The sequence below is a fragment of the Podarcis muralis genome, chromosome 2 (assembly GCF_964188315.1).
Source record: "Podarcis muralis chromosome 2, rPodMur119.hap1.1, whole genome shotgun sequence".
Classification (NCBI taxonomy): domain Eukaryota; kingdom Metazoa; phylum Chordata; class Lepidosauria; order Squamata; family Lacertidae; genus Podarcis; species Podarcis muralis.
The window spans coordinates 30,923,770-30,950,461 of NC_135656.1; the positions used below are offsets into that span (position 1 = coordinate 30,923,770).

Consider the following 26,692-nt stretch of genomic DNA (forward strand, 5'->3'; position numbering starts at 1 on the left):
GTGTGTATACAATTTCAGGGTCACAAACAAGGTATCTATGTCCATTCTATGCTACAGTAAGGAATTTCAGACAACCCTTTCCCATATAACTTGTGTAAATGATGTCTCAGGGGGCCTGCTCCATTCATGCATTCAGATCCAATCAGAAGAATTGAACTATATAAACATTTCTGTGCCCTGTAGAGTACAGGGTCAGATTTAAGGTGCTGCTTTTGACCTTTAAAGCCCTTCACGGCCTAGGACCCTCGTATCTACGGGACCGCCTCTCTCGGTATGCCCCACAGAGAGCCTCAAGGTCCATAAATAGCAACACCCTAGTGGTCCCAGGCCCTAAGGAAGTTAGATTGGCTTCAACCAGAGCCAGGGCCTTTTCAACTCTGGCTCCGGCCTGGTGGAACGCTCTGCCTCATGAGACCAGGGCCCTGCAGGATCTGATTTCTTTCCGCAGGGCCTGTAAGACAGAATTGTTCCGCCTGGCCTTTGGCTTGTAGCCCTGCTTTCATGTTCTGTATTCCCATGCTGTGGAGATTATAATTGCAAACTTGCTAAACTGTCTGGCAAATCATGTATTCCAGCAGGACATTGCTTGTAATAGGCATGCAACTTCAGAACACAAGATATTGTCACCCAATGCAATATGGTAGGAATGCCAGAAAAACCTTTATTTGTTAACAAACAGAAAACAAACAGAAAACAGCAAGAAATGATCAGGCAATGAAATCCCCAGCAGGTGGCTTCACTTCTGCCACAAAAATATAGTCAACTTTATTATTATCCCCATTCATCAGAAGGGAATCTAAAATGAAGAGATAACAGCTAGCCAAAGAAGCCACTCATTTGTTCTCTGACTCACATGGAATTTAAATTCAGTCACTTTACATAATGATTTACAATCCAGTTATAATCAATTACTTAGATTAGAGGCTATTTGTTCCCATTGAAGTCTATGAAGTTAAACTATCTTAAATCCATGCTAAGGAGTTGTGAATTAAATCTGCACTAAATGCTCCAATACTTGTACAGAATTTCAGTGAAGATTAACAGAAGATAGTGCTTTTCTTTCTTGTGATCCAGAGATTTGGGGATTACAAAGGCACACTTTCTTGTGCTGCATTACTTGTTCAGAATTCTGCAGAGCGAAGCCCTTCCTCCCATGCCCTGTATTTCTCATTCATCCACCCTCCTACCCATTTCCCATTGCCACCATAGCTAGTCCTTTAGGTCTCCTGATTGTGACCGACATTCTCACCTGCCCCATGATATTACATTCCCCATCCCACACCTATTTCAGTTTAGCTGAGGTTGAACCTGTGTATTCTCTGTACAAGGTTTTTTCTCTGCCCACTTGCTCCTCTGTACGTTTTTCTAGGTGCATCTCATGTCTTCCCCAGCAGGAGCCACAGCATCGCTGGTGGATGTCACACCAGTGTTCCATAGCACTCCTCTCCCTGGCAGTCTTTACATGGATAAGTATCTGGGATAATGTGAACCTCTGAAGTGAAAACATGTGGCTTGTTCTCAGGTCCTGGGAAAGTTACCTGGAAAAGAAATGGCAGTTCTTCTCAGTATGTTCCATTGCAAAAAAATGGCATGGAGGGTGCATTGAAAGTTTATAGCACAGGCATATCTAAGAAATAATTATTATGCCTTACATTTACATCAGTGCCTTAGGGCAGAGTACTTCATGCTTTCTCAAGTGGCTGGCTGCACAGCAGTTTTCTGTCTCTTGGTTTCAAGTAATATATGAATACCCAGCTTTCAGGCATGGTAATCAAAAGTTGATGGGTCATTCTTAGAAGGATAAAATGTGTGAACTAGACTGAATGACAAGCTAAGCATTTGGTACTTCCAGTTTTTGCCTTGAGTCTTCTAGATAGTTTTATAGCACCTAAAGAATTTCTCACTAAAGACAAGCTGTATAACAGCTTCATCTGAATCCTGAGGTGAACATTCAAACTGTCAGAAACAAAATGAGAAAGCTCTCCAAACTGTTAAAAAAATTACAAAGACAATTTTTTTCTTTTACATGCAAACAGGGAAAAGAAATATCCATTATTCTTGATTTTGAAAGGGATGGAACCAATAGCTGAGATCACTGGTACGTGATGTAGACCAGTATTGTTTTCTCCATGCTACAAGAAATGTAGGAATGAAGCAGAAGAAACCATGGCTTGATTACACCATCCAGTGAATTTAATGCCTGTTCAGGGGTTTGGAAAACTATTTCCCGCTTATAGCCCCTGAAGACAGTCACTCTGCTTTAGCAGTGCTTCATCTAAGCCATACTTAATGAAAAAGCTGCAAATGCCAACCTTTTTTTGGGTTGGTGATGAAGATTTGGTACTGGAATGGTGTGGACAATGTGTGATCTGAAAATCATAAACCAACGATGTCTATCCTGATTCCTTCTTTAACAGTCTAGTACTAATGTCCGTACATGACATTCCATCAGTCCTGGTGCTCAGTACATCCAGATTGTGTGTGTGTGTGTGTGTGTGTGTGTGTGTGTGTGTGAGAGAGAGAGAGAGAGAGAGAGAGAGAGAGAGAGAGGATCAAATACTAGAATCCATGGAGCTGATATTTACCTCAATAAAAAAGCCTCTCCATCCCAATAGTGGCTTGCTCATTTCTGCCATATAAACACCATTTTCCTGCAAAGAGATGAGATAGAAGAAGGCACTGAGAAGTGAACAGGAGTTCTTGCATCACATTGCACTTAAGAAATTCTAGAACGTTCATTAGTACGAATCTGGAGAAGACTGAGGTGAGGTGAGGTTCCTGGTTCCACTGTTCCAAGGAAAGACAACAGAGGAACAGCTATGGAGCCAGTGCTCAGTGGGCAGGATGGGGCGGAGGGTGATCCCACTTTTCTTCCAGGTGAACCTTAATCATTTCAAGTTTTGAATAGATAGAAACTTGTCCTATTCAAGTTTTGAATAGATAGAAACACCAGGGAAGAGGAGCCTCAGGCCCAGGGACTAAATGTGGCTCTGAAGACTTTCTATATGGCCCTTGGGGTGTATATGGATGTTTTTAGAAGTGAGGTATAAAGAAAATGTTATTTTCCTCATATCTCCCTGGGCAATGCTAGATGGAAATTGGCTCTGTTGGGCTTTGAAATGAAACCATCCCATGGACTCCCCCATGGGAAAGACCACGTTCCAGCTAACTCAGATAATGAAGGAATCCTATTTGTGTTACAGCAGGGTCTCTCCAGACTGTTGCACATGAACCTCTGCTCATCCAAGGGCAAAGCAAGAGCAATGGGCATTCTTGGGCAGCCAATCACTAATAGTAACCAGCAGGATCCTGTGCAACACACCTCACAATTGTCTGAAATGAATGTACTATCCTGGGGGAACGGGACCCCAGCATTTAGCAAATTTGCAGATATAAGGAAATTCAATATCTCTACAACAGAAGCCCAGTTTTGTGTGTGCGTGTTTGGAGTGGGGAGACTTGGCCTCTTCAGCTGTGTGAAGAAATTGAGAAATCCTAAATCACAAACCCTCTTACCACTTTCTCAGCCGCACAGGGAAACCAAGGTATGATTCGTAAACCAGCACTCGTGGACCACCTGAAGTCTCGCCTGTGATTTATATAGGAAAGAGGAGGAATGGTGAACACTGAAGAAGCCACTTTTTTGAGTTAAGTACCACCAAGAATGCAACATCTTATTGCTGCACAAGGGATAATTCTGTTGATAGAAAATAAAAAAATCTGTTTATTTACTATGCAAGACAACTCACCATTATGATGGTCCTTTAACATTGTCAACCTGATCCCAAAGGTTTCAGAGCATAGTAACCCACCCAGAGAATTCCCTTCTGAACCTTGGTTAGCAGGTTTGAAAACATACAAAAGGATTTCTGGCAAAGAATAAAAACTATATTTTTTTGTGGCGCTGTTCACTGACAGAAAGAGCACTCAGATTGCTTTCTTTTCTTTTTTTGCCAGAGAGAAAATATTGCAATGCTTTCTTTTCTTTTTTTGCCAGAGAGAAAATATTGCAATGCTTTCTTTTCTTTTTTTGCCAGAGAGAAAATATTGCAAGGCAGAGAACACCCCCAATGGCTTCTTTGTAGGGATTTAAAGCTGATCCTACATGTTCCACACTTTGAAAAATAATGTGGAAACCAAAACATAGACATCCTTCAAGATGCACATGTCCATGAAGTTTGCAATGCAGTTCTCAAGCAAAGTAATGTGCACAGAAATGCATGTATTAGGGTGAAGTGTGCATATAAATGCACAGGTACATTTGTCAAAATTGCATGTTAAGAATGTGTGTTTTTTAGAAGAAATATGCATTAAAATGCTGGCAAAAAATTAATTGCAAATTGCAGTAGAAGTGAATATAAGATTTGTAGAAAACAGAAACTAAGTGACCCCAAATTAACAGATTTGTCCATCCTTACTTATCTGTATGTTTATATCAACATTGTATGTTTTTATATCATTTTATGCATCAATACATTATATACACTATTTCTTAAATAATCCTACCTTTGAGAGTTCCCAGTGTCAGCAAAGAAACATTTAATTGCTGAAGGCACCTGATCTGTATATAGATAGATAACACCTTTGGTTTCTGTCTAGAAAGAGAGAGAATGGGACAGAAAAATCAAGTGCTCCTCAAGCTATTATGCATTGCTATTACTGTCTGCAGGAGACAATTTCCTATAGGAGTATAAGAAGCTGACTTATTCCTTGAGCAGGCACTTCTCTACATGGCAACAAAATTTTCAGTTCAAATCCACAAAGCAGGGTGCCAGGAGTCAAAATATGAGTATCTTGCTTTCTCCCGATGGCTACTGATGTCCCTTTGCCTTTATCAGTTTGAAAAAGGGGGGGGGTTAGGGGGGGATCCCATACCCTCCAACATTTCTCCAGTGAAAATAGGGATGGCCTATTCTATTTTATTATTAATTATTATATTTATACCCCGCCCATCTGACTGGGTTGCCCCAGCCACTCGGGGCGGCTTCCAACATATATAAAAACATAATTAAACATTTAAAAACTTCCCTATACAGGGCTGCCTTCAGATGTCTTCTAAAGGTTGTATAGTTTCTTAGCTCTTTGGCTGAGGGGTCGTGCAACTCCATACCCTCCAACATTTCTCTGAAGAAAATAGGGATGTCCTAAGGAAAAGCAGGACAGTCCAGGATCAAATCAGAAACTGGGATGGCTTCTGTAAATCCTGGACTGTCCCTGCAAAATAGGGATCCTGGCCAGGAGCTGGCAGTCAGAATGGGTGTCAGGAGAGACTCCTTATATCTTTGCTTGCCTTGGAGTCATGGGACTGTGTGTTTGTGTTCACCTTGTACCTGGCAGTAAAGTTTGAGTGAAATCTATTGCTTTAATTTGAAGCAAATAGTTAAAATGCAATAAAAAGAAGTGTGTGTGTGTGTGTGTGTGTGTGTGTGTGTGTGTTTCACTTTCCAATGTGTTGCTAATGGGAATCCATCAATCACAGCAGGAAATGTCCTGTGTGGCTGCCACCCCCAAGAGCCCCTCCTTGCTGGGGGTTGGGCAAGATGGCCCTTAGGGTCCCTTCCAACTCTACAGTTCTGTGATTCTGAGAGTTAGACCATTGGTCCATCTAGCTGAGTATTGTCTACACTGATTGGCTGCAGCTCTCAGGTGATTTCAGGTAGAATTCTCTCCTAGCCATATGTGGGGATGCCAGGGATTGAACCAAATACCTTTTGCCTGCAGAGCAAATGCGCTACCACAGCGCTATGGCCCTTCCAAGGCAGCTTCCAAAGATTTCAAAGGATATTCAATTTGACAGCAGTTATTGATTCAGTTGGCTTGTGTGAAAAAAGACTGTCTCAGGCCATAGCCTGCATAAAGTCAACCCACACCTTTCAAATAAATTAAGACCCTGGAATTTTTCTTTGTGCTTTGCTTCCAAGGGCATATTCACGTTACATTTACTGAACCACATATTCTGATACAGTAATTAAAAAAATAAAATGATAGGAGGCCAGAAGGAAATGTCACAACTTTCTGATATTCACTAGCAAAGCTGAAAGTGAACCAACCACACTCTGAAAACAGACAAATGTCATAATTATTTAAATCAGTTCCAATCAGTTGTTGAAGGACAACATTAATCAAGACTGATTTTCCTATAATCATAACAACCTGTTTGAAATACTGATAACTTCCTCGGAAACTTGAGCTCAACGGAGTGTCCTTAGTAAAGGATCACACTTCATTATAATTTCCATCAATTAAGGATTCCTTAATTGCTCCTGGCTTGATGTAAGTGATAAGACAAGCGTTATGCCTGAATTATTTCTGTCATTCAGTAACACAGTATCATTTTTTTCTTACCTCAGTCAGGTTCCAAGAAACTTGGGGCATACTCAGATTCTGTATGGTGGCGAGATAAAAGGCTATACTCGTGTCCAAGATAGATAATCTAATCAGTGGGCGTAATGAAATCACATGGAAAGTGTTTGGGATGGCCCTACAGGGTAAAAGAGAGGTTTTTGAAAAAGAAATATCTTCCTTGCATTAGACAAAGATGACATGTTCAATCTAATCACAGCTTTCTGATTTTTCCCTCATTGAAAAGAAAATACACATAGAGAGAAATATACAAGAAAAACAGGTGGGGACCCTATTAAAGACAAAGTTACCCAGCATATAGAAAAAGAAGGCTTGATGAAGGAAGACTAGCATGACTTCTACAAACTGCAGCATGATGACAATTTTACAATTTTATTATATACGGTACTAAGAAAAGTTCGTACACAATACATTGTCTTGTAAAATGTGATTTTTAAAAAAGGGGGAAGCAGAGGGAAGAAGGCAAAATAGATCTCCTACTCACAAATAAAACTATGAGGAGCTAGGTATTAATGAAGGTAAAAACAAATGAAATGTTTTAGAGCAGTAGAGATTATTTTTAAACACTCCCACTGTATTTGTTTCAAAATTGCCTTTCATCTTCTCTTAATGGTTCTAAAATCTTATAGCAGAAGCTAGCTTTGCACAGCATGGATTGCTTGGTGTCCATTTGATCAGGATCTCACTCCACAGAGGGCAGAATCAGCTATAAATCCTCAGTTTAGATTATCTCTCTTCACCCAAAACTACCAATCTGGAGTTCAAACTATCTGTTGCCTAACTAACAACCGGGATGGGTTCTGCCCTTCATCTAAGAAAGAGAATTTTGTATTTTTTCCAGTATGAACTTACCGGAAATATTTTTTTGCTGCTAGCTGAGGAAAGAAATTTCGGCTATAATCGGGTAAAAAAATTTCATCTCCTGTTGCAATGATTATGTACACAAACTTGTTTAAGTATCGCTCATTATATGCTGGGGAAGGAAAAATAAATGTTATAGTAATGGGCAAAACATGCAATTCTCAAGTAATTACTACTTGTTTTATCATAAATCATCATAAAAAGATAACAAGATTGCACAGGAGTAATGGGAAATAATACGAACAGAGTAAGGACCACAAAGCCCTAAACAGGTGTATATGTTCAGGGGACAGGATACAGAGATGTGGAAGGTGTGGAAATTGCTGCAGTTCGTATGTCTGTTTGGCTTCTTTATTTATATAAAGAATTTATATACCGCCCTATACTCTGAGGTCTGAAACCTAAATCAGTCAAGTGAATGCAATTGGTATATTGTTTGTTTCCCAATTAAAATCAATAAGTTTGATACTTCCTTTGCACAGTTTGATTCTTTCTTTATGTTCATATTTTAACTGTTTAACTAAATTTGTATACCTCTTAACTGCAAAAAAAAAATAATGAACAAAAAACCCCACCGTGATTGCTGTAGTTTAATGATGCTAGTAGCTGAATGATGCAGGAAGAAGGATAGAGAAGGAAGGGGAAGGGGACAAAGGGGGGATGCTGAAAGCTTGGGGGGCATGTATTTAAAGGAGGTTGCTGAAGGAAAGCATGCAAAAGGCTCTAATCAGTGAACAGTTTGATTGCATAGTTGAATGACAAAATAATGGATCTAGCCCTAAAGAAGCCAACCTCCTTCCAAATAATGTGTCCCATCCCTCCACTGTTCCCCTCTCCCCAAAAGGTAGGGTGGGTGTCACCAGCGTTTGTCCATCACATTCAGTGCTTTCCCCCCTAGAAAAATAGATGCCGGTACTCACCATGAAGTTGTTACAGTACATATCACACTTTTTAACAAAGAGGGGGGAGTGGTGCTGGTACTGTGTACCCATGAGTACCTCCTGAAAAATAGCACTGATCATGTCTGATTTCCGCTTGGTGAGGCTGGTGGCAACCTTCAGAAGTCAGCAGACGGATGGTCTCTTCCCTTTCCCCTGCACTTGGTACTATATTTGGCATGTTGGTGGTTTCTGCTTAGAATATTGTCAGTGAATACGGGTGTGTGGGAGATGTGTGGGTTTCATCTGGGTGGGGTGTAGGAAGTGTGTGGGTCACATCTGAATGCAGATCTGGACCATCTTGTAGGCAGCCATTTCCATGTTTGCCTGCTTGGAAAGTAAAATGGGTCCAAGGGTGGGAAGAAGAGGTTGGCAGAGGTTTGTGGCTGAGGGGTGGGGAAGTGTTGAATGTGAGTAAAAGAGAATAATCTGCACAATGTCTTCATCTTCATGATTTATCTTTCCCATTTAATTTTAACATTTCTCTTCTCACCCCCTCTGAAAGCTGGATGGCTAATATTTGGACCCTGCAGGGGGACCACTAATTGATGGGCCATTAGCTGCTCTGAAGGAAGGAAGAATGGCGACCCACTAAGAAAATTTAGATACTTTAAAAGTGTGAAAGACTGTGGTCTTAATTGACCATAACAGGCACTCTTATCAGGAAAAGCATAGAATACACTGAAATAAATGGTGTGAAATCATGCAGCAATAGTGACAATAATTACAACAAAAATATGAAAAAAAATTCACCATTGTAGACAACAAAAGAAATAATTATGTATTTGGTGGAATCTGACTTGCAAAAGAACAGAATTGGCTCTGGTTTTATAGATACAGAACAGACGGGACATTGCTAACTTCATTCTTCCCTTGCAGGATGGAACAAAAATATGACTGAGACCATAGAGCAAAACAATGTTGAAAAGGAAGCCATTCTGTAGCATATATGCTGTTTAGCCATTTGCATCTTTGGTATTATGTTCCCCAGGTCATCAAGAAAGCAATAGGGGGGTTCCCCAGATCTGCACAGACTGAATACCTCAAGCAGTCATCAGTTTGGCTTTCCTAGATCCTAGACATCACAACTTAAATTAACCAGTCCTACCAGCAGACAGCCAAGCAAATCCACTAGAAGAATGTGACTTCTCCCCTTCTCCTTCTCTCATTTGCCCCAAATTGGTTCATGGGGGTTGGGATAACCCCTAGAATAGCACACAAGGGGAGGACAAGGCAGCTCATTCCATTAGACAAGCAGCAATGGATCAATCAGTTTTCTACTTCCCTCTATGAAACCATCCATTGGCCCCCATTAATCTGGTCCTTTCTCATCTATGGCCATGTCAGCAATCCACGGGAGCCTGGCCTATGACTATTCCTTTATGATGCATACAGGCATTTTTAGGAATGGGGAAAATCTGCTCCTTAACTCCCTGCATGATGACCTCCTTTTCCCTGGGGATGTTTTCCCCTCCTAGCGCTTCATTTATCAGAAAAGTCTGAGAAGGTAAGAACTGCTCACCATAAGGATCAACATATGAATTTAGATTCTCGAACCGTGTAGTGTCTATCTGCCGAGTTATATTCAGCTCATATTCAGGCTCCATGGTATATGACCAGCCACAGTATGCTCGGTACTGATGGTGCAAGTTCTACAGCAAAACAGACAGAAGTGAGTTCTGTGTACACCTATGACTTCACACATAGCACATATCATATCTTAAGAACTTGAAGTCCTATCAAATGGAGGACAGTCACGAGATCTAGCAGGGCCAAGCTGATAAAATTCCAAACAAGACATGCAATTACATCATAGCAGCAATATTCCATTATGAGGTCTACCTGATACTTCTACTGATATCTTTGAGGTGCTATGTAAAAGCTTACCCTCTTTTAGTGTACTAAAATTTTGTTTGCTGTATGTGGGCTCCCTAACATTTCTACCACTGTTATGGAGGGGTTGTTCCATATATATTTTATGCATTTTATGTTTTTGTGTAAACGTGTTTATATTTTAATGTATTTTACGTACGCTTTTAAATATGCTACAAATGGCTCGGAGACTTTTTATGTATCTAGTGACCAAGAGCTCATCCACACTTACCCTTTGCCTTGTGCTTTCTAGTCATAGGTCCATGCTATAAAGCGCAGTGCCTGAGCACTTTCCCTGCCCCACTCCCCCCCCCCCCACGAAAACCCACTCTTTAATGCTGAATCAGGACAAACAGCAATTTGGGTTTTCTGTGGATTGGCGTTTGCTCCAATTCAGTAGTAAAAAAAGGGTTTTCCCAGGGAAGTTTGGTGCAAAAAAAGAAGGAAGAAAAGTGCTTGGACATGGTGCTTTAAAGACTGCACCTGTACCTAGAAAAATTGCACAAAAGGAAGTCTGGATGAGCCCCAACAAATCTATATATTAGTTTATCTCATGGCTTTCTGGTTATTTATTTGGGTTAAGTTGACAACTACCTCTTTCCATCCCACTGATAGGCCAGAATATTCAGAAAATTTCAGTATGACATCTTAATATGGATATTTGTACCCAGGGCTCTCAAGTGGATGCCACTGCCATTTTAAAAGACCAAAGGAGGCATTCATGGTGAATTTCAGCATCTCTTTTTCTAGAAAACTAGCGCTGTTTGTACCTAACCTGCTGGTCATGATACTCAGCTTTGTCTACATAGCATCTCCCTTACATTTATTGTGTAGCCATTCTTACTATTGTTGGATTGTACACAATCCCTGTTACTCTAGTTCTTGAAACCACCCAGGTCACCCTGCATAATAGCCAGGATTGTGGAATTTAATTTTCTGATTCCACAATCGTGGCTATTGTGGAAAGTTTTCTTCCCTCACTCAATAACCTGATGTCTGAGTTCATGAGGCAATGTTTGGAGTCAAATGATTTGAGGGACAGTCTTCACTCATGAGTCTGCCCATCCCCTAAAATTATTGAAGGCCTTACTTGCTTCCCTTTGTCTTCAGCAGTGTGGTTGATGAGGACACAGGACAGGGCCTTTTCAATAGTGATGCACCGTGCTGAGAATGTGGAGTACCCTTCCTCAGGTGTATGGTTCTCTCTCTCTCTCTTAGCCTTCTAGTAAATATATTTTAATTTTTCCAGGTTTGGGAGAAAGCTGCATTTTGCTGTTTTTTAACCCCCAGTTCTTTGGGAAAATATTCTGATTCTCTTGTATTTATCTATATTTATACCTATCTATAAATCTAGTTCAGGGCCACATTAGGGGCTTTTTATTAGACAGTGTCAGGGAACTGCCATCGGAAAGACAGGAGGTGGAAGGGCTCCCTGAGGTTGAGACAGACTTAGCAGCTGAAGAGGGAACCAGCAGGGGGAGAGGAGGGGCTCCAGGGGAAAGTGAGTCGGAGGGATGGCTCAGAGACACTTCCAGCGAAAACAGTGGGGAGGTTTCAAGACCTCCTATAGGGACACCCACTCCTCGCCGGAAACTGTCACGCCGAGAGTCCAGAAGACGTGTTTCCGTTAAGGAGCTTTTATGCTGGAAGAGATTCCGTAAGAGACCACTTTCGGATTCTGCTAGCGACTGACGGAGCCATGCTGGAGGGGCTCCGTCGTAGGCAGAGGTTTGAGGACTTGACCAAACTCTGAGGGACTTGCATTTTATGCACAAGCAGCTCATCATCCCATTACAGACAGGTAGGGTACATTCCTTATAAATAGTGTGTGTGTGTGTGTGTGTGTGTGTGTGTGTGTAGTCTTCAAGATCTCTGTAAGCTTCAGCCTGCAGCTGAGTTAGAGGTTGTGAAGGATATCCTGCACAGCCTATCAAATCGAAAAAAATTCCTTCCAGTAGCACCTTAAAGACCAACTAAGTTAGTTCTTGGTATGCACTTTCGTGTGCATGCACACTTCTTCAGATACCTAGCCTATCAAATGTAAGGGACTGCATTGATTTTTATTGTGTTTTAATGCTGCTTTGTGAGCATCCTTGGACATTTTATTTTTATTTTATTTATTTTTCTTTTCAGGAGACCCCCATTCCCCCCACAGAACATTTTATTGAAAAGGTGGTATATACATGAACGAGCAGTGAAGTTGCCCAGGGTAGCATAATCTCTGCATCTGAAGTCAATACTATTGGCATGTTATTGGGAAGAACCATGCCGTTCTCTACTCTTTCCTACTGTGAAGAAACTGGATTCTCACCTTAATGATATTCAAAAGATCAAATACAAGTGGAGTAAAGGACACAACTCTTCCATCCACAGCTGCCGCAAGCCAGGCAGTCCAGCCACGCTGCCATAAGGAGAGAAAAGAATGAGGTTGCAAAGGTGCACTGGGAGCCGGAGAATGGCAAGTGCAGAAGAAACAAAAAGAAAACAATGTACAGGAAATGTCAAAGGAGCACAGGCCTGCACTTCATACATACCTTAGAAGCACCTATCAAAGAGAACTTTGTGATGTTCATCATCCCACCAGATTCTTTCAGTAGTAAATCTGTTACAGTGTCCATGGCCTGTACACAAGAGAAAAGGATTACATCCTCTGGAATTCAAAGGAGATACTTGTTGGCATGGCATAATGATAACGTCATCACCAGAAGGTTTGTCTTCAGAGCTTTAACGGAGCCCCATGCTAATCTGCAAAAGTAATACTGAGGGGGCACACAGTGTATTAATGTGAGAAACAGTACTCATCACCAACTGATGAGTCATTCTAAAAACAGAATGAATAAATCTCACTGACAGGTAACTTGGAAACTACAACTAACCCAGAATGTGGCTTCCAGACTGGTGAGTGGGAGTGGCCTCCGGGAAGCCAGAGTTACCTTGACCATTGGGAACAAAATCAGCACATCTGGCCCTGCAGTCTCATCATTCATGAACTTCCACCATGAGCAAAACAGTTCATCATTTTCCAAGCTGTTCTTGCATCTTTCAATGGGGTATTTCTAGAGGCAAAGTGGATGAAACATTAATGGGTTTTTTAGTGAGCCCAGCATTCCCAAACATGTTACTCCCCACCCCCTTTAAATGCTCTGTATTTCTTTGATTTACACACATCTTTGAGATACAGTGCTAGGGACAATTTATTTTAATTCTAGTATTTTGAACACTTTTGCAAATGGAATGGCAATTTCTTCTCAGAAATTTACACTTTGTTATAAAGAATAGTTCTTTAACAAACTGTAGACTTCTATTGGATTTTTCTCTGTGAAAGTAAATGCCCTCCTCAATAGAGTGTATTAGGAGAAAAAAAAATCTGTCATGGAAGCCTCTGGTAGAACAGTGTGCCAGCCAAGTCTTTCCCCAGCTACACAAAAACCAAAACACTGCTATCCATCAAAATTCACACTTTTCTGAATTGTGTGCAGGATGACAGACACTCACTGTCTGTACTTTTTAGAAACAAAGACATTATTTTGAATTGGATTGTGTGTCTAAATGCGTCTGCTGTTCTCTGTATTGTTTTAAACTGTTTTTAGCATATTTTTTATTAACTGTGTTGAGATCATGCATGAAAAGCAATTAATACTAAATACTTTATTAGTGGAAATAGCATACAAAATGCATAACACTGAGGATTGAGGGCTTTCAAAAATGTGTGCATTACATGAAATTTCATACAAGAATGGGTACATCAGGATAAATTTGCAATAAAATGCTGGTGAAATTTCATGAGACTTAAAAAAACAAACACAGCAAGAACTAAACCACAAAATGATGTGGAAAGATGAATTTAAGAAAAAATGAAAAACGGAGAGAAACCACAATTCAAAGATTTGTCCTCCCCTTTCACCCAACAAATTCCTTCTGTGAAACTCTTAGATGAGAATTTAGAAAAGGGTTTGGGGAGTTCCCAGTATGTGTGTGTGTGTGGGGGGGGAATCAAACAGGACTTACATGATAGGTGATTGGCTGGTTTGGGATCTGCTGCACAAGAGCTGCACAACTTCAGAGACAAAGCAAAGTATTAGTCAACAGTTTCAGTTCTTCAAAGGCAGTGAAAGTGATTCATGCTTCTTGAAAAAGAACATCAACCCAAGCAAATGCCCTCTAGTCTACAGACGTGATGTCAAAGATACCAGAGTCTGCAGTTCCAGGCAGCTTATGGCCTAGTCATTAAATCAAGGCACACTCTATATTACACTCTGCACAGAGGACGCAGAGATTTTATGAATATGCTGTTATGTTGGCGCTGTTTTAATTAACAGTAAATCATGGTCATCATAGTTTCTTAAAGGATTTTAATGTGATAGAATGAGCATAGAGAAACTTTCTTGAATACAGTGAATTGGGTTAGATCACCTTTAGACTATTAACTTTATTTTTAACTGCTTTATTATCTAGCCATTTAGCACACAATATTTTCTCCTCCAATTGCACTCACAGGCTGCAAACATATCACACCTCAAGCTTATTCAAAGAAATTGAATCACACCTCAAGCTTATTCAAAGAAATTGACAGAACTTACAGCAAGATTGGATTTGAACACTACATCAGTGGCAACAAATACAGAATCTATAAATAGACGGATTCAGGAATCTTCAGAAACGAGGAAAATTGCAGAGAGTGCGAAATCTGTTGCAGGTGAGACACAGGAAAGACTTGTGCCGATTGAGAAAAAGGTGAATGAGCATGAAGCGGCCCTCTCCTTACTGGAATTACAACGGAAAGAACGGAATCTGAAATTAAGACAGGTTCCAGAGAAAGAAGAGGACAATCTGGCGGAATTTCTCACAGAGGCAATTCTGGAAAATTGGCAAGGAGATCTGGAGGAAGATGAAGTAGAGATAACAACTGCTTTCAGACTTGGTAGAAAGCAAAGCAAGAAGTCAAGGGATTGTCTGATCACCTTTAGAACCAAAGAGGAAAGAGACAAGATACTGAACCTTCACTATCAAAAAGCTTTGGTGATTGGAAACATTCAAGTCCAAATCTTTAAGGACATCCCTAAATACATCTTGGAAGTGAGGACCTTTTACAGAGACCTTGCCAATTTGTTGAGGAAGAACTTTATACCCTTCAGGTGGGAATTTCCACAGGGGTTGTCCTTTAACTACAAAGGGAAGAAAGTAAGAATAAGAACAGTACAGGAGAAAGAGTACTTCTTGGAGAGAAACCTAGAGGACCTACAGAAAGGTACGGTGGACCCGGCAAAAGAAGGACAAGGATTAACACCAGAAGGAGGAGGGCTAACGGACATTGCAAATCTATCATTTGGACTACCACAACTGCCAACTGAAGAGGAAGAAAAGCTTGGAGCAGTCGGAGGATCAAACATCTAACAAACAAAATGTCTCTGCAACTTCTAAGCTGGAATTGCAATGGTTTGAACCATCCCAGAAAAAAACGACAAGTTTTTCACATCTTGAAAAGGGAACAACTGGATCTGATATGTCTACAGGAAACTCATATAACCAGAGCACACAGGAAACTGTTGGTGAACAAAAGATTAGGACAAGAATTTATATCTTCCGATAAAGTAAAAAAGAGAGGAGTAGTGATTTATGCAAAAGAAAAATTGGACCCAAAATTAAAATTTAAGGATGAAGAAGGAAGATATCTGGCAATTGAAGTACAGATCCAGGGGGAAAAATATTTGATAATTGGAATATATGCACCAAATGATGGGAAGGCAGAATTTTTTAAGAAGCTGCATGAGACTTTACTAGATTATCTCGACTGCAAAATAATAATGATGGGGGACATGAACGGAGTGGTTTCTACAAATATGGATAAGGCACAAAGACAGACAATATCTAAAGAAGGAAGACTACCAAAGACTTTCTTCGAGATGACGGAAAATATGGACCTGATTGACATTTGGAGAACAAAGAATCCTCTCGAGAGAGAGGGAACTTTTTTCTCGGAATCTAAAATGACATGGACAAGAATTGATCAAATCTGGGTATCTAGTGTGATGGCTACAAAGATTAAAAAAGTAGAAATCTGCCCAAAAACCTGCTCCGACCATAATGCTGTAAAGATGGAAATGAAAATGACAACAACTGGATCCTTTAGATGGAGAATGAATGACTCCTTATTTAGAGATGAAGAATTCTGTAAAAAGGCCCTAAAGACATTGAAAGATTACTTTGAGATAAATTTGAGAACAGATGTTGAAAAAAGAACAATTTGGGACGCGAGTAAAGCCGTGATGAGAGGCTTCCTGATACAACAGAATTCAATCAAGAGGAAAAAGCAAAATGAAAGGAAAGAAAGAATTTTAGAAAAAATGAAGGAAGGAGAAAAGAAACTGAGGTCAAAACCAAAGTCTCAAGAAATTTTGAGAGAGATAAAATATTACCAGACGCAATATATGGAATTGACAAATCAAGAGATAGAATGGAAAATTAAACAAATGAGACAAAGGACTTTTGAGTCAGCAGACAAATGTGGGAAGCTCCTTGCATGGCAATTGAAAAAGAGGCAAAAATTGAACACAGTTACCTGTTTGGAGATAGAGGGAAAGAATATTCATAAGCCAAATGAGATAAGTAATTGTTTCCAAAGTTTTTTTAGGAAATTATACACACAAGGGCCAGTGAACGAACAAGAAATAGAAGAATTTCTTAAAAATCATGGACTACCGAAAATTTCAGAACAGGGCAAGTTGATTTTGAATGAGAAAATAACAGAACAAGAAATAGAGGAGGCCATTCAAAAGGCACAACTGGGAAAGTCTCCAGGACCAGATGGATTGACGGCCAGATATTATAAAGCTTTGAGAGAATGTTTAGTGCAACCATTGAAAGAAGTCTGCAACGAAATACTGGAGGGGAAAAAGGCACCTGAAACGTGGAAAGAGGCTTTTATCTCACTTATACCAAAGACCGAGACTGAAAAGAATCAGGTTAAGAACTACCGCCCGATATCATTACTAAATGTGGATTACAAAATTTTTGCAGACATTTTAGCAAAAAGACTGAAGAAAGTATTGATAGGTGAGATTCATAAGGATCAAACTGGCTTTCTCCCGGGAAGACACATGTCTGACAATGTGAGGAACATAATAGACATTGTGGAACTGCTGGAAATGAACATTAACAGAAAAGCGGTTTTGATTTTTGTGGACGCGGAGAAAGCCTTTGACAATATTTGTTGGAGTTTCATGAAAAAGAATCTCCAAGGGATGGGGGTAGGCCAAGGTTTTGAAAATGGTATAGGTGCAATTTACTCTGAGCAGAAGGCAAAGCTAATTGTGAATAATGTGGTAACGGAAGAGATAGCTATAGAGAAAGGAACACGACAGGGATGCCCTATTTCCCCTCTACTTTTCATACTGGTCCTGGAAGTTTTGTTAAATATGATTAGAAAGGACCAGTTGGTTAAAGGAATTCAGGTCGGAGTGAGAGAGTATAAACTAAGGGCATTTGCAGATGACCTAGTTTTGACTTTGCAGCAGCCAAACACTAGTACAAAAAGAGTTTTAGAACTGATCGAGACATTTGGTCAAGTTGCAGGATTTAAATTGAACAAACAAAAAACTAAAGTCTTGGAGAAAAATCTAACAAATGAAGAAAAAGAGACATTCCAGAATGAAACAGGTTTGGAGATAGCAAAAAAAGTGAAGTACTTGGGGGTGAATTTGACAGCGAAAAATGTGAATCTTTTTAAAGACAATTATGATAAATGTTGGACAGAAGTTAAGAAAGATTTAGACATATGGTCAAGGCTGAAACTTTCCTTGTTAGGCAGAATTGCTGTTATCAAAATGAATGTATTGCCTAGAATGTTATTTTTGTTTCAGACATTACAAATAATAGACAAGATGGACTGTTTCAAGAGGTGGCAGAAAGACATATCGAAATTTGTTTGGCAGGGCAAAAAGCCAAGAATAAAATTTAAGACATTAACAGATGCAAAAGATAGAGGGGGTTTTGCCCTGCCGGACTTAAGACTTTACTATGAATCAGCAGCGTTTTGCTGGCTGAAAGATTGGCTGCTCCTCGAGAATACAGACATTTTGGATCTTGATGGATTTGATAACAGATTTGGTTGGCATGCATATATATGGTATGACAAGGTAAAACTGCATAAAGGTTTTAAGAACCATATGGTGAGGAAAGCTTTGTATAATGTTTGGATAAGGTATAAAGATCTGTTTGAAAGTAGAACCCCCAGGTGGCTGTCACCAATGGAAGCAAAAGAGGTGAAAAAATTGAATATGGGTTCTAATTGGCCTAAATATTTTGAAATTATAGAACAAGATGGTGAAAATGTAAAATTGCAGAGTTATGAGAAACTGAAGTTTAAGGTGAGAGATTGGTTACATTATCGACAGATAAATGAAGTATTCAAACAGGACAGAAAGAAAGGCTTCCAAGTGGAGAAGTCAAAACTAGAAACAGAACTGTTAGAACCCAATACTAAAAACTTGTCAAGAATGTACAACTTGCTGTTGAAATGGAATACTCAAGATGAAATGGTGAAATCCAGTATGATTAAATGGGCACAGGATATTGGGCATGACATTGAGCTTGCTGACTGGGAGCAGTTATGGACCACTGGTGTTAAATTTACGGCATGTAATGCCTTAAGAGAAAACATTATGAAAATGATCTACAGGTGGTACATGACTCCTGCTAAGTTAGCAAAGATCTATCATTTGCCCAACAGCAAGTGTTGGAAGTGTAATGAAACGGAGGGAACTTTCTATCACCTTTGGTGGACCTGCCCGAAGATTAAGGCTTTCTGGGAAATGATCTATAATGAAATACAAAAAGTTCTGAAGAGAACCTTTGTTAAAAAACCAGAAGCCTTTCTCTTGGGCATGGTGGGCCAAATGGTGCCAAAGAAGGATAGGATATTTTTTATGTATGCCACTACAGCAGCAAGAATTCTTCTAGCAAAGTATTGGAAGATGCAAGATTTACCCACGTTGGAAGAATGGCAGACGAAGGTGATCGATTATATGGGATTGGCAGAGATGACTGGCAGAATTCGAGACCGGGGGAAAGAGGCGGTGGATGAAGATTGGAACAAATTTAAAGTTTATCTCAAAAACTGTTGTAATTTGGAAAATTAGGGGCTCAGAGTTATAAGAGATAAAGAACTACAGTTGTATTAATAACTAACAGAAGCTAAATTTATGAAATATAATCAAGTTTATTATCAGAGGGTTGCTGAAAAATCTAGAAACAAGAATGCAGAAAAGGGGTGGTATGGGGAAGTCGATTTTGTGTTTGTTTATGTTTATGTTTTTGCTTTGTTTTTTCTTTATTTATGGAAAACTAATAAAAATTTATTATAAAAAAAAAAAAGAACATCAACCCAAGCAAATGCCCTCTAGTCTACAGACGTGATGTCAAAGATACCAGAGTCTGCAGTTCCAGGCAGCTTATGGCCTAGTCATTAAATCAAGGCACACTCTATATTACACTCTGCACAGAGGACGCAGAGATTTTATGAATATGCTGTTATGTTGGCGCTGTTTTAATTAACAGTAAATCATGGTCATCATAGTTTCTTAAAGGATTTTAATGTGATAGAATGAGCATAGAGAAACTTTCTTGAATACAGTGAATTGGGTTAGATCACCTTTAGACTATTAACTTTATTTTTAACTGCTTTATTATCTAGCCATTTAGCACACAATATTTTCTCCTCCAATTGCACTCACAGGCTGCAAACATATCACACCTCAAGCTTATTTGTCTTTAATGGTAGGGATATTTAAAATATATCTTTTTTATATATATAAATTTTTATTGGGTTTTTCACATTTTATATAGACAGCACAAACACACAAGGACAAAAACAAACATGTATAATTTCAAATCCTTACTTTCTTAACCACTTTCCCTGACTTCCCCTCACCCCCCCTCATGCATCCCAGTTCCAATAGTTAGCTCAGCAAGTTCTTATCTCTCATCCTTACAATATTATTATCATTTTTTAACTTGGTTCTTCTTAATTAGCCAAATTTAACTTATACACAACTATTATAAACATTACATCCTTTTCTAAGGTCGACCCAGATTCCCTTCCACAAATTTCCCCTTTTTATATTAATTATTGATCATGATAACTAAACACCAAAAAACATAAAAGTTCTTAAAGTTCTACTCTCACCCCCCCCTTTCCCGGTTTCAGTCCCATCCAAAAAAAGAATAATTGTCCATAATGACAGTTCTTAGCCTGGATTTCTCACGTCCGAGGCCTTCAAGTCTCTGTCAGTCCCTCTCTGCCGATTTTGTTGGTAGCCCTTTATGTTGGTCAGCAGGTCTCGAAGGAGCTCTATCTCTGTAAAATCAAAGTTTCTTCCAACCAGTCCTCCATGTTCAAAAGTGGAGCCCCAATCATAATTCTTGCTTCTTTTCAGCCCAAATATTCCAAATGTCCCTGAGGCTCCCTCTTTCGTCTTAAGCAAAGTTATAATCCATGAATCTTCCGATCTCCCCAAAAGAAGATCACTCCATTCTTCATTCTTAGCTTCCATCCAAATTTTCATAGACCACATCTTACTTTCCTTGTATTCCACAATTATAGGCTTCTGGTTGGTCATTTCCACCTGCACTTTTTCCGCTCCTTCTTCCCTCTCCTCAGTTTCTGACAATATCTCTTCTGATTCGGCTGCAGAATTTTTCCAGTCAAATCCTTAACACAGTCAACAGAATTGCTTACTTTAGAATTCAAGGTCGCAATCCTTCTAGCCATAGCTGTACTCTGGTCTTGTAATTTTCCCACGAGAAAGAACATTTTTTCAAGCTCGGCCTGTAATTTTCCATCTGCAGCCATTGTAATGTCTCAGAATTCCCCCTAGAGGGATTCTGGTTACTTAATAATCCTTTCCAACAGTCCGTTACCTTGTTATTTATTTCTTCTTTGTTTCCCACAACTTAAGTTTAAATGTAGCACACTTAATCCGCAAAGATAGTAAATAGCAAGTCTTTCTACCTTTGACAACTCGTTTGACAGCTCCTCAACAGCTGTCAAACTCCTTATGTCTCCTCACCAGGCTCGCTCGCAGGACGCTCCCGGGGTCTGGGGGGGGGGGTTACACAGCAACTTCTAAAATTCAGCACTTATCCTCCAGACAAAACTTCTTCTGCCAATCGTGAAATTAATATCTTTTATCTCACAAGGAGAGGAATGGTCTCTCCACCTTAGTTATCCAATTCTTGCTTTAGATCATCTGCAGGAAGGGGGGTGCAGACTTCCTTTTAGCACATCCCCCGGTCGTACCGAATTCAAAGGGAAAAAATTTTTTAATTCCAATTCCGTTCTACTCACGGGTTGATTCTTTTCCAGTCCGAATTTTCAAGGAAAAAAGTCAGCGCTCTCCGGCCATGGCTCGCGGCTTCACTCCACTGAAGTAGCGGTTTACTCACAGCACCACGCCACTCTCCGTAACCTCTCCGAAGCCTTTAAAAAGGCTTCTTCGTGGGTCGGGGGGGGCGCTTAAGGTGCCCGCCGAGTCACCAAGTCCGCAGGCTTCAGTGCCTGCGGTTTCTAAGGGTCCCCGCGTCGTCGCCGCGGCAGGACCCGTCTCCAGCAGAGCCGATTCCCTCCGGAGCTCGGAGGGAATCCGCCATTAGCCGATCGCGCTAACCTGGAAGTCCGGGATATTTAAAATATATCTTGTTACGACATTAACTTACAAGCCTGCATTGCTGTTTGCTGCGCCCTTGTCTCTCTTGTCAACATGCACATAAAAATTTAGGCATACTATTCATAATGCATTGCCAATGTAACTCATTTCCAATAAGGTCATCACTTCACACTTCACTCCTCACAGCAGCAATTCAGGAGACATTGTGACGTATGCAGACAGACAACAAAACACCTCTGTATGGTTTCATCACCAAAGGAAATGTTTGCTACAAAAACACCCTCAGAGATGCTTTCATTTGTATTGTGCTTCTGTCCAGTTCTCAGTAGGGATGGCACCAACTGCAACATTTGGCTCATATCTTGATCTAGTTCTTCAGAAAACTGCCCACTTCTTAAGCTGCCTAATTTAGCTCAGGGCCCATCTAGTTCCAGTTTGTTTGCTCTCCCTGTCCCTTTTCCCAACTGAGAAATTTCAAAAATGGGTATAACTTTTATTCTTTTGACAGAAATTTGCAGGAATAAAAGCCCCTCCAAAGTGTGACTTTTAAAAAATGACCGCTCCACACATCAAATGTGGTCGAGCGCAGCCCCCCGGATCCTATTGCGGCTCCCGGTAGTTTGGGCTGGCTTCACCCACCTTAGGCTGGATACCTGGAGGTCTCCGCCTACCTCAGCCAATCGCCCAATCCTGCCTGGGGAGGCATTGCCAGGGGATCGGCCAGGTAAGGGGAGGGACTGCCCTGCCCACACAGCAGAAGGTGAATCTTACCTGCGAAGCGTCAGTTGGCTCCAGAGCTTCTCCCACCCTCCCCTCCCTCAGTTAAGTCTTCTTTTGCAGGTTAACCTCTTCTCCACAGGTATGTGCGCGCTGCTACGTCATGGTCGCCGTTGAAAGGCCTGCATTGGCAGGTTTTGCCTTTCCCATAGCAAAACGTCACAACTTTGGCGGTTTCAGGCCTTGGGCAGAATCATTTAGTCTATCTTCCTAAATTGGGGGGGGGGGGTGAAGCGGTGACCCATGCCCCCCTTGTGGCGGTGATCCCAGGGTTCCCCATTAAAGGGGTCTTGAGGGGAGGCATTGGCCATACGCCGAGAGGTTGTCATTGCTTTCCCCTGCGATGGTAACAAAACCGGGGGCGGGCTCTCTGCTTGAACATATGTTCTCCAGAGCCAGCCCAATCCCTACACATTCTAGATAACCCTGGTGTCCCCCAGAGCCCCAGCTGGGGACTGGGAAGGATAAACGGCCAATGCCTGAGCCAAGGTCTCCCTACATCTGAAACTTAATAAAGTTGGGGAAAATTTTAATCCCACAGCACATTGTCTTGAGTCATTATTCCGCTAGGGGGTCGCCTAGAATTAGATGAAATTTGCTGGCAAGGTCACCACTTCTGAAGGCACCAACACTACCACATTTAAGGAGAATAGGTGCATTGGCAGCTATCGTTGTTTTGGGGTGGGTAAAAAAAGGAATCACTTCATCCAACCTAGTGTTTTGTGGACAGTTAGTCTACAAATTGCAATGGGAGAGGTGTCTTTGGGTAAGATACCAGCCAAATATCTGAGAAATAGATCCAGGGATGTTTATATGCTAGGCACCTTTAAACAATGATCTTTCCATTACAAAAGAGCTCTCCCTTTGCTTTCAACTCACACTGGTGTTATTATTTATATGATAAGCTTAGAGACATTTAGTTTAGCCTTTAGTAGACACTTTCCTGCAGTGTTCTGTCTTTGTATGTCTGAATTGCCAAGGCACTATGAGGCAATTCAGGGGTCCTACTGTTGACATTTGCACCTCACATATGTCTAGCTTCACTTCAGGCAAACCCAGTACTGTATCTTCCCGAGACATCCTTCCTGGAATCAGGATATCTCTGAATCTGATGCATGCCTCTAATTCCCTTCATCACCCCACACCCCAGGAAAGTTTGTTCTAAGGTACAGTCCTCCAGCACGTACATCTGGCTCAGTTCTCTATCCTAGTAGGGCTACTAATTCCCTTAATAGTCTGAACTGAACACAGTAGAACTAATGACATGCGCAGTGACCCTTCACTTTACTTACGACCCAGTAGATGTTGCTGCATTAATGGCATCATCAGGAGTTAAGTCCGGGATATCAAGAGCAATATCATTTCTTCCATTCCCAATCAGCAGCAAACATGAATCCTTTATCCTTTGGTTCTTTGACACAGCAATGGTCACCGTATGCCACCAGATTGATCGGTCCACTTCAGAATCTGAAAACAGACACACAGAACTGATATTTAGTTAATACAAAGGAAAGAGAGAGTTAGCAATGAAGAAACTAAAGCAAAGACACTAGACTCCCCCTGACAACGATAAAGTTCATTAGGGCATCGATGTTGTTGGGCTCCAACTTCTATGAGTCCCAGCAGTTGTAGCCAATGGTCAGGAATGACAGGAGTTGTTATTCAGCAACATCTGGATGGTCACAGGTTTTCCGCCCTTAAGTTGGGGTCACCATCTTCCCATTCAAGAAGCGGTTACTTCTGCCATTGTCCCTCACTCCCAGGTTGGAATTCACACTGGAACTCCTTTCATTTGTGAGACAACTACTGAATCCCCCCCCCCCCCCAGTTTGTAATTGCCACTCTTGCTGTGCCCTGCTGAGGGCTGTATTCACACCATACATTTAAAGCACAATGAAATCATAATTTTTCTCCCTCAAAGAGTCCTGGGAACTATAGTTTACCCCTTAAAGAAGTACAATTCCCAGCACCCTTAACAAACTACACTTCCCAGGATTCAATGGGGTGGTTTGTATTGGTTGTTATTTGTTTTTGTTTTGTAAAGTTCTTGAAGGGTGTGTTGTTGTTTTTGTTTTCAATTACCAGTATATTATTTTTGCTCCCGTTTTGCCTAATTTATTACAGATGCATGTGTTCTTTGACAGAGAATTCACTGAATGTTAAGGATGCTTTCACGTGCCCTTTTTGGAAATGAATGAGTTAAAGGAGGATCTCGCTGACGAGTTGGGCCATTTAGCAAAGAAGACTGAAGAGAGGGCAGCTTTGAGCAAAGACTGCACGCAAGCTAGGATGACCATCAGGAGAACAACTTCCATCTACCCTAAGCTGTGTTACCTCTGGCCACCTCCCCTAAGCAAGTTGAGAGCAGACTGGAAAGACGAGACATTCTCCTTACTTTGCAAGAACTCTCCAATATTTATGGCTGTTTAAAACTCATATATTGGATTCCTGTTAGGGTCTCAAAAATGATTCAGTTTCCCCTTCCATAGCCAGCCACAGGCAGACCCAACGATTACCTACTGCTGCTCATGGAATCATAGAATTGCAGAGTTGGAAGGGGCCCTGAGGATAATCTAGTCTAGTCCAACTCTCTGCAATGTTGGAATATGCAGCTGTCCTGTATGAGGCTCAAACCTGCAACCTTGGCGTTATCTGCAACACACTCTAACCAACTGAGTTATCCTGGTTCATGTTTCCTTACCACCCACAGAGCGGATCACACCCACCCAGCAGCCACCTCCCTGGTTTAGGTTCCCTCTCATCCTCCACAAAGAAAAAGGGCACAGCGGAAATGCCTTCCTCCGTATTTCAAAACTGCTGCTCTCACCATTCTGCCACTTCAGGGAGGTCATGTTGACGGTATAGACGGTCACGCCAGGCCTGTCTTCCTTCTTCGTGACAGTGTAGTTGTAGTGAGGGTCATACTGCTTGACGTAGTCATCCAGGGCTGTCTGCATCCATCCAGAGGGCAGGCAGGCTGCCAGGAGGAGAAGAGAGAAAGCAGCATACATGGTCAAGCAGGTATAGTTGCCTTGAAAGAGGTATCTGACTTTGTTCAGCAGCACTTCTCCCACTTCAGATCACAGTTGCTCCCAGCAGGAAAGTTCCACAAGGCTTGGTGATGTATGCCAAAGCTTTCATCTAGAGCTGTTCTTTCCATGAATGTCACAACAACTTTCTCCAGTATTTATATAAGTCTTGTAGCAGGGAGGGCCCTGAATCACATGGCCAAGACAGCATTTATGCAGATTGATCTAATGAGCGCAGGAAGTAAGTCTGCCAGTTATTCTTTATTGTCTTCCAGTCACAAAGCACCCTCCCACTTATCAATTCAGGCCTGTAGCCAAACTGAGGCCTGTATCTGCTCTGTTTCACTTGCAACATTGGTTCACCCTCCCCCCTATGCACTTTTTGAAAAAGAGCATTTCAAAATGGCAGAATGACATCTCCCAGTTAACAACTCACAGCTTCCTTCGAGAATGGAGGGGGAAATGTTTTGAGGAACTAATTAGCAGCAAATGCTCAACTTCATCTGAAGTGGTGGTAGTCCAGTCTCCCTTTAATTACTTGTTTTCTCAGCATGTTTTAAGACCCTTACCATAATTTTTTTAAATATCCATGAATTATTATGACCATGAGAAGAGTCCTGGTGGATCAGACCAAAGATCTATCAAGTGCAGTGGCCTATTTTTCACAGTAGCCAACCAGAGTGGAAGCCCACACAAGCAGGACATGAACTGTTGTTTGCCTGCATCATGACTAGTAGCCAATGATAGCCATTTGTGTAATACCTTTTAAAGCCATCACCACACTAGTCATAATGTATACATGCCTCTCATGCCCCCTTTATTCTACTATAAACTAAGAGGCCCCAAATGTCAGAAGGGCTCCAGTGCCTTGATCATTTTGCTTGCTCTTTTCTGTATTCCCAAATGCCCTTTCAATGATATATTTAAGGCAATTCCCGTGCTATGCATGTCCACCCATATGCACATAGGTCTAATTTTTGGCCTTCTCTCCTCCCACTTCTTCGTGAGGAGGAATAACTATACAAAATAGGATGTCCCTAGTTTCTGATGAAAATAGGGGCATCCTATTCCATGGCAGCAACAACAACAACAACAGTTGTTGTTATACCCTGCCCATTTGGCTGGGTTGCCCCAGCCACTCTAGGATAGCCCCTGCACAATTGGTTGGTCCTCTGCCACGTCATCCCAA

General features: G+C 41.0%; 1 protein-coding gene across 1 annotated transcript; it reads right to left on the minus strand.

Annotated features, from left to right (window-relative positions):
- Positions 1-26,060, minus strand: LOC114589199 (autocrine proliferation repressor protein A-like). Its single transcript, XM_077920153.1, has 13 exons — positions 25,302-26,060; positions 23,767-23,941; positions 14,043-14,091; positions 12,881-13,090; positions 12,569-12,655; positions 12,346-12,435; positions 9,685-9,814; positions 7,216-7,336; positions 6,346-6,481; positions 4,507-4,595; positions 3,517-3,589; positions 2,586-2,651; positions 1-1,538 (listed from the first exon to the last, which is right to left on the minus strand). The coding sequence occupies exons 1-13, from the start codon at positions 25,483-25,485 to the stop codon at positions 1,419-1,421; spliced, it is 1,530 nt and encodes a 509-aa protein (XP_077776279.1). The 5' UTR covers positions 25,486-26,060; the 3' UTR covers positions 1-1,418.
- Positions 26,061-26,692: the final 632 nt, after the last annotated feature.

What these genes read in the sequence shown, in the direction of transcription:
- LOC114589199 (XM_077920153.1), bottom strand. Translation starts at nt 25,485, where the DNA reads ATGTATGCTGCTTTCTCTCTTCTCCTCCTGGCAGCCTGCCTGCCCTCT. An exon ending in GACACTGGGAACTCTCAAAG is followed by an intron (nt 3,590 to 4,506) that starts GTAGGATTATTT and finishes TATAAATCACAG; the next exon opens with GCGAGACTTCAGGTGGTCCA. An exon ending in GGAGAGGCTTTTTTATTGAG is followed by an intron (nt 1,539 to 2,585) that starts GTAAATATCAGC and finishes TTTCTTTTCCAG; the next exon opens with GTAACTTTCCCAGGACCTGA.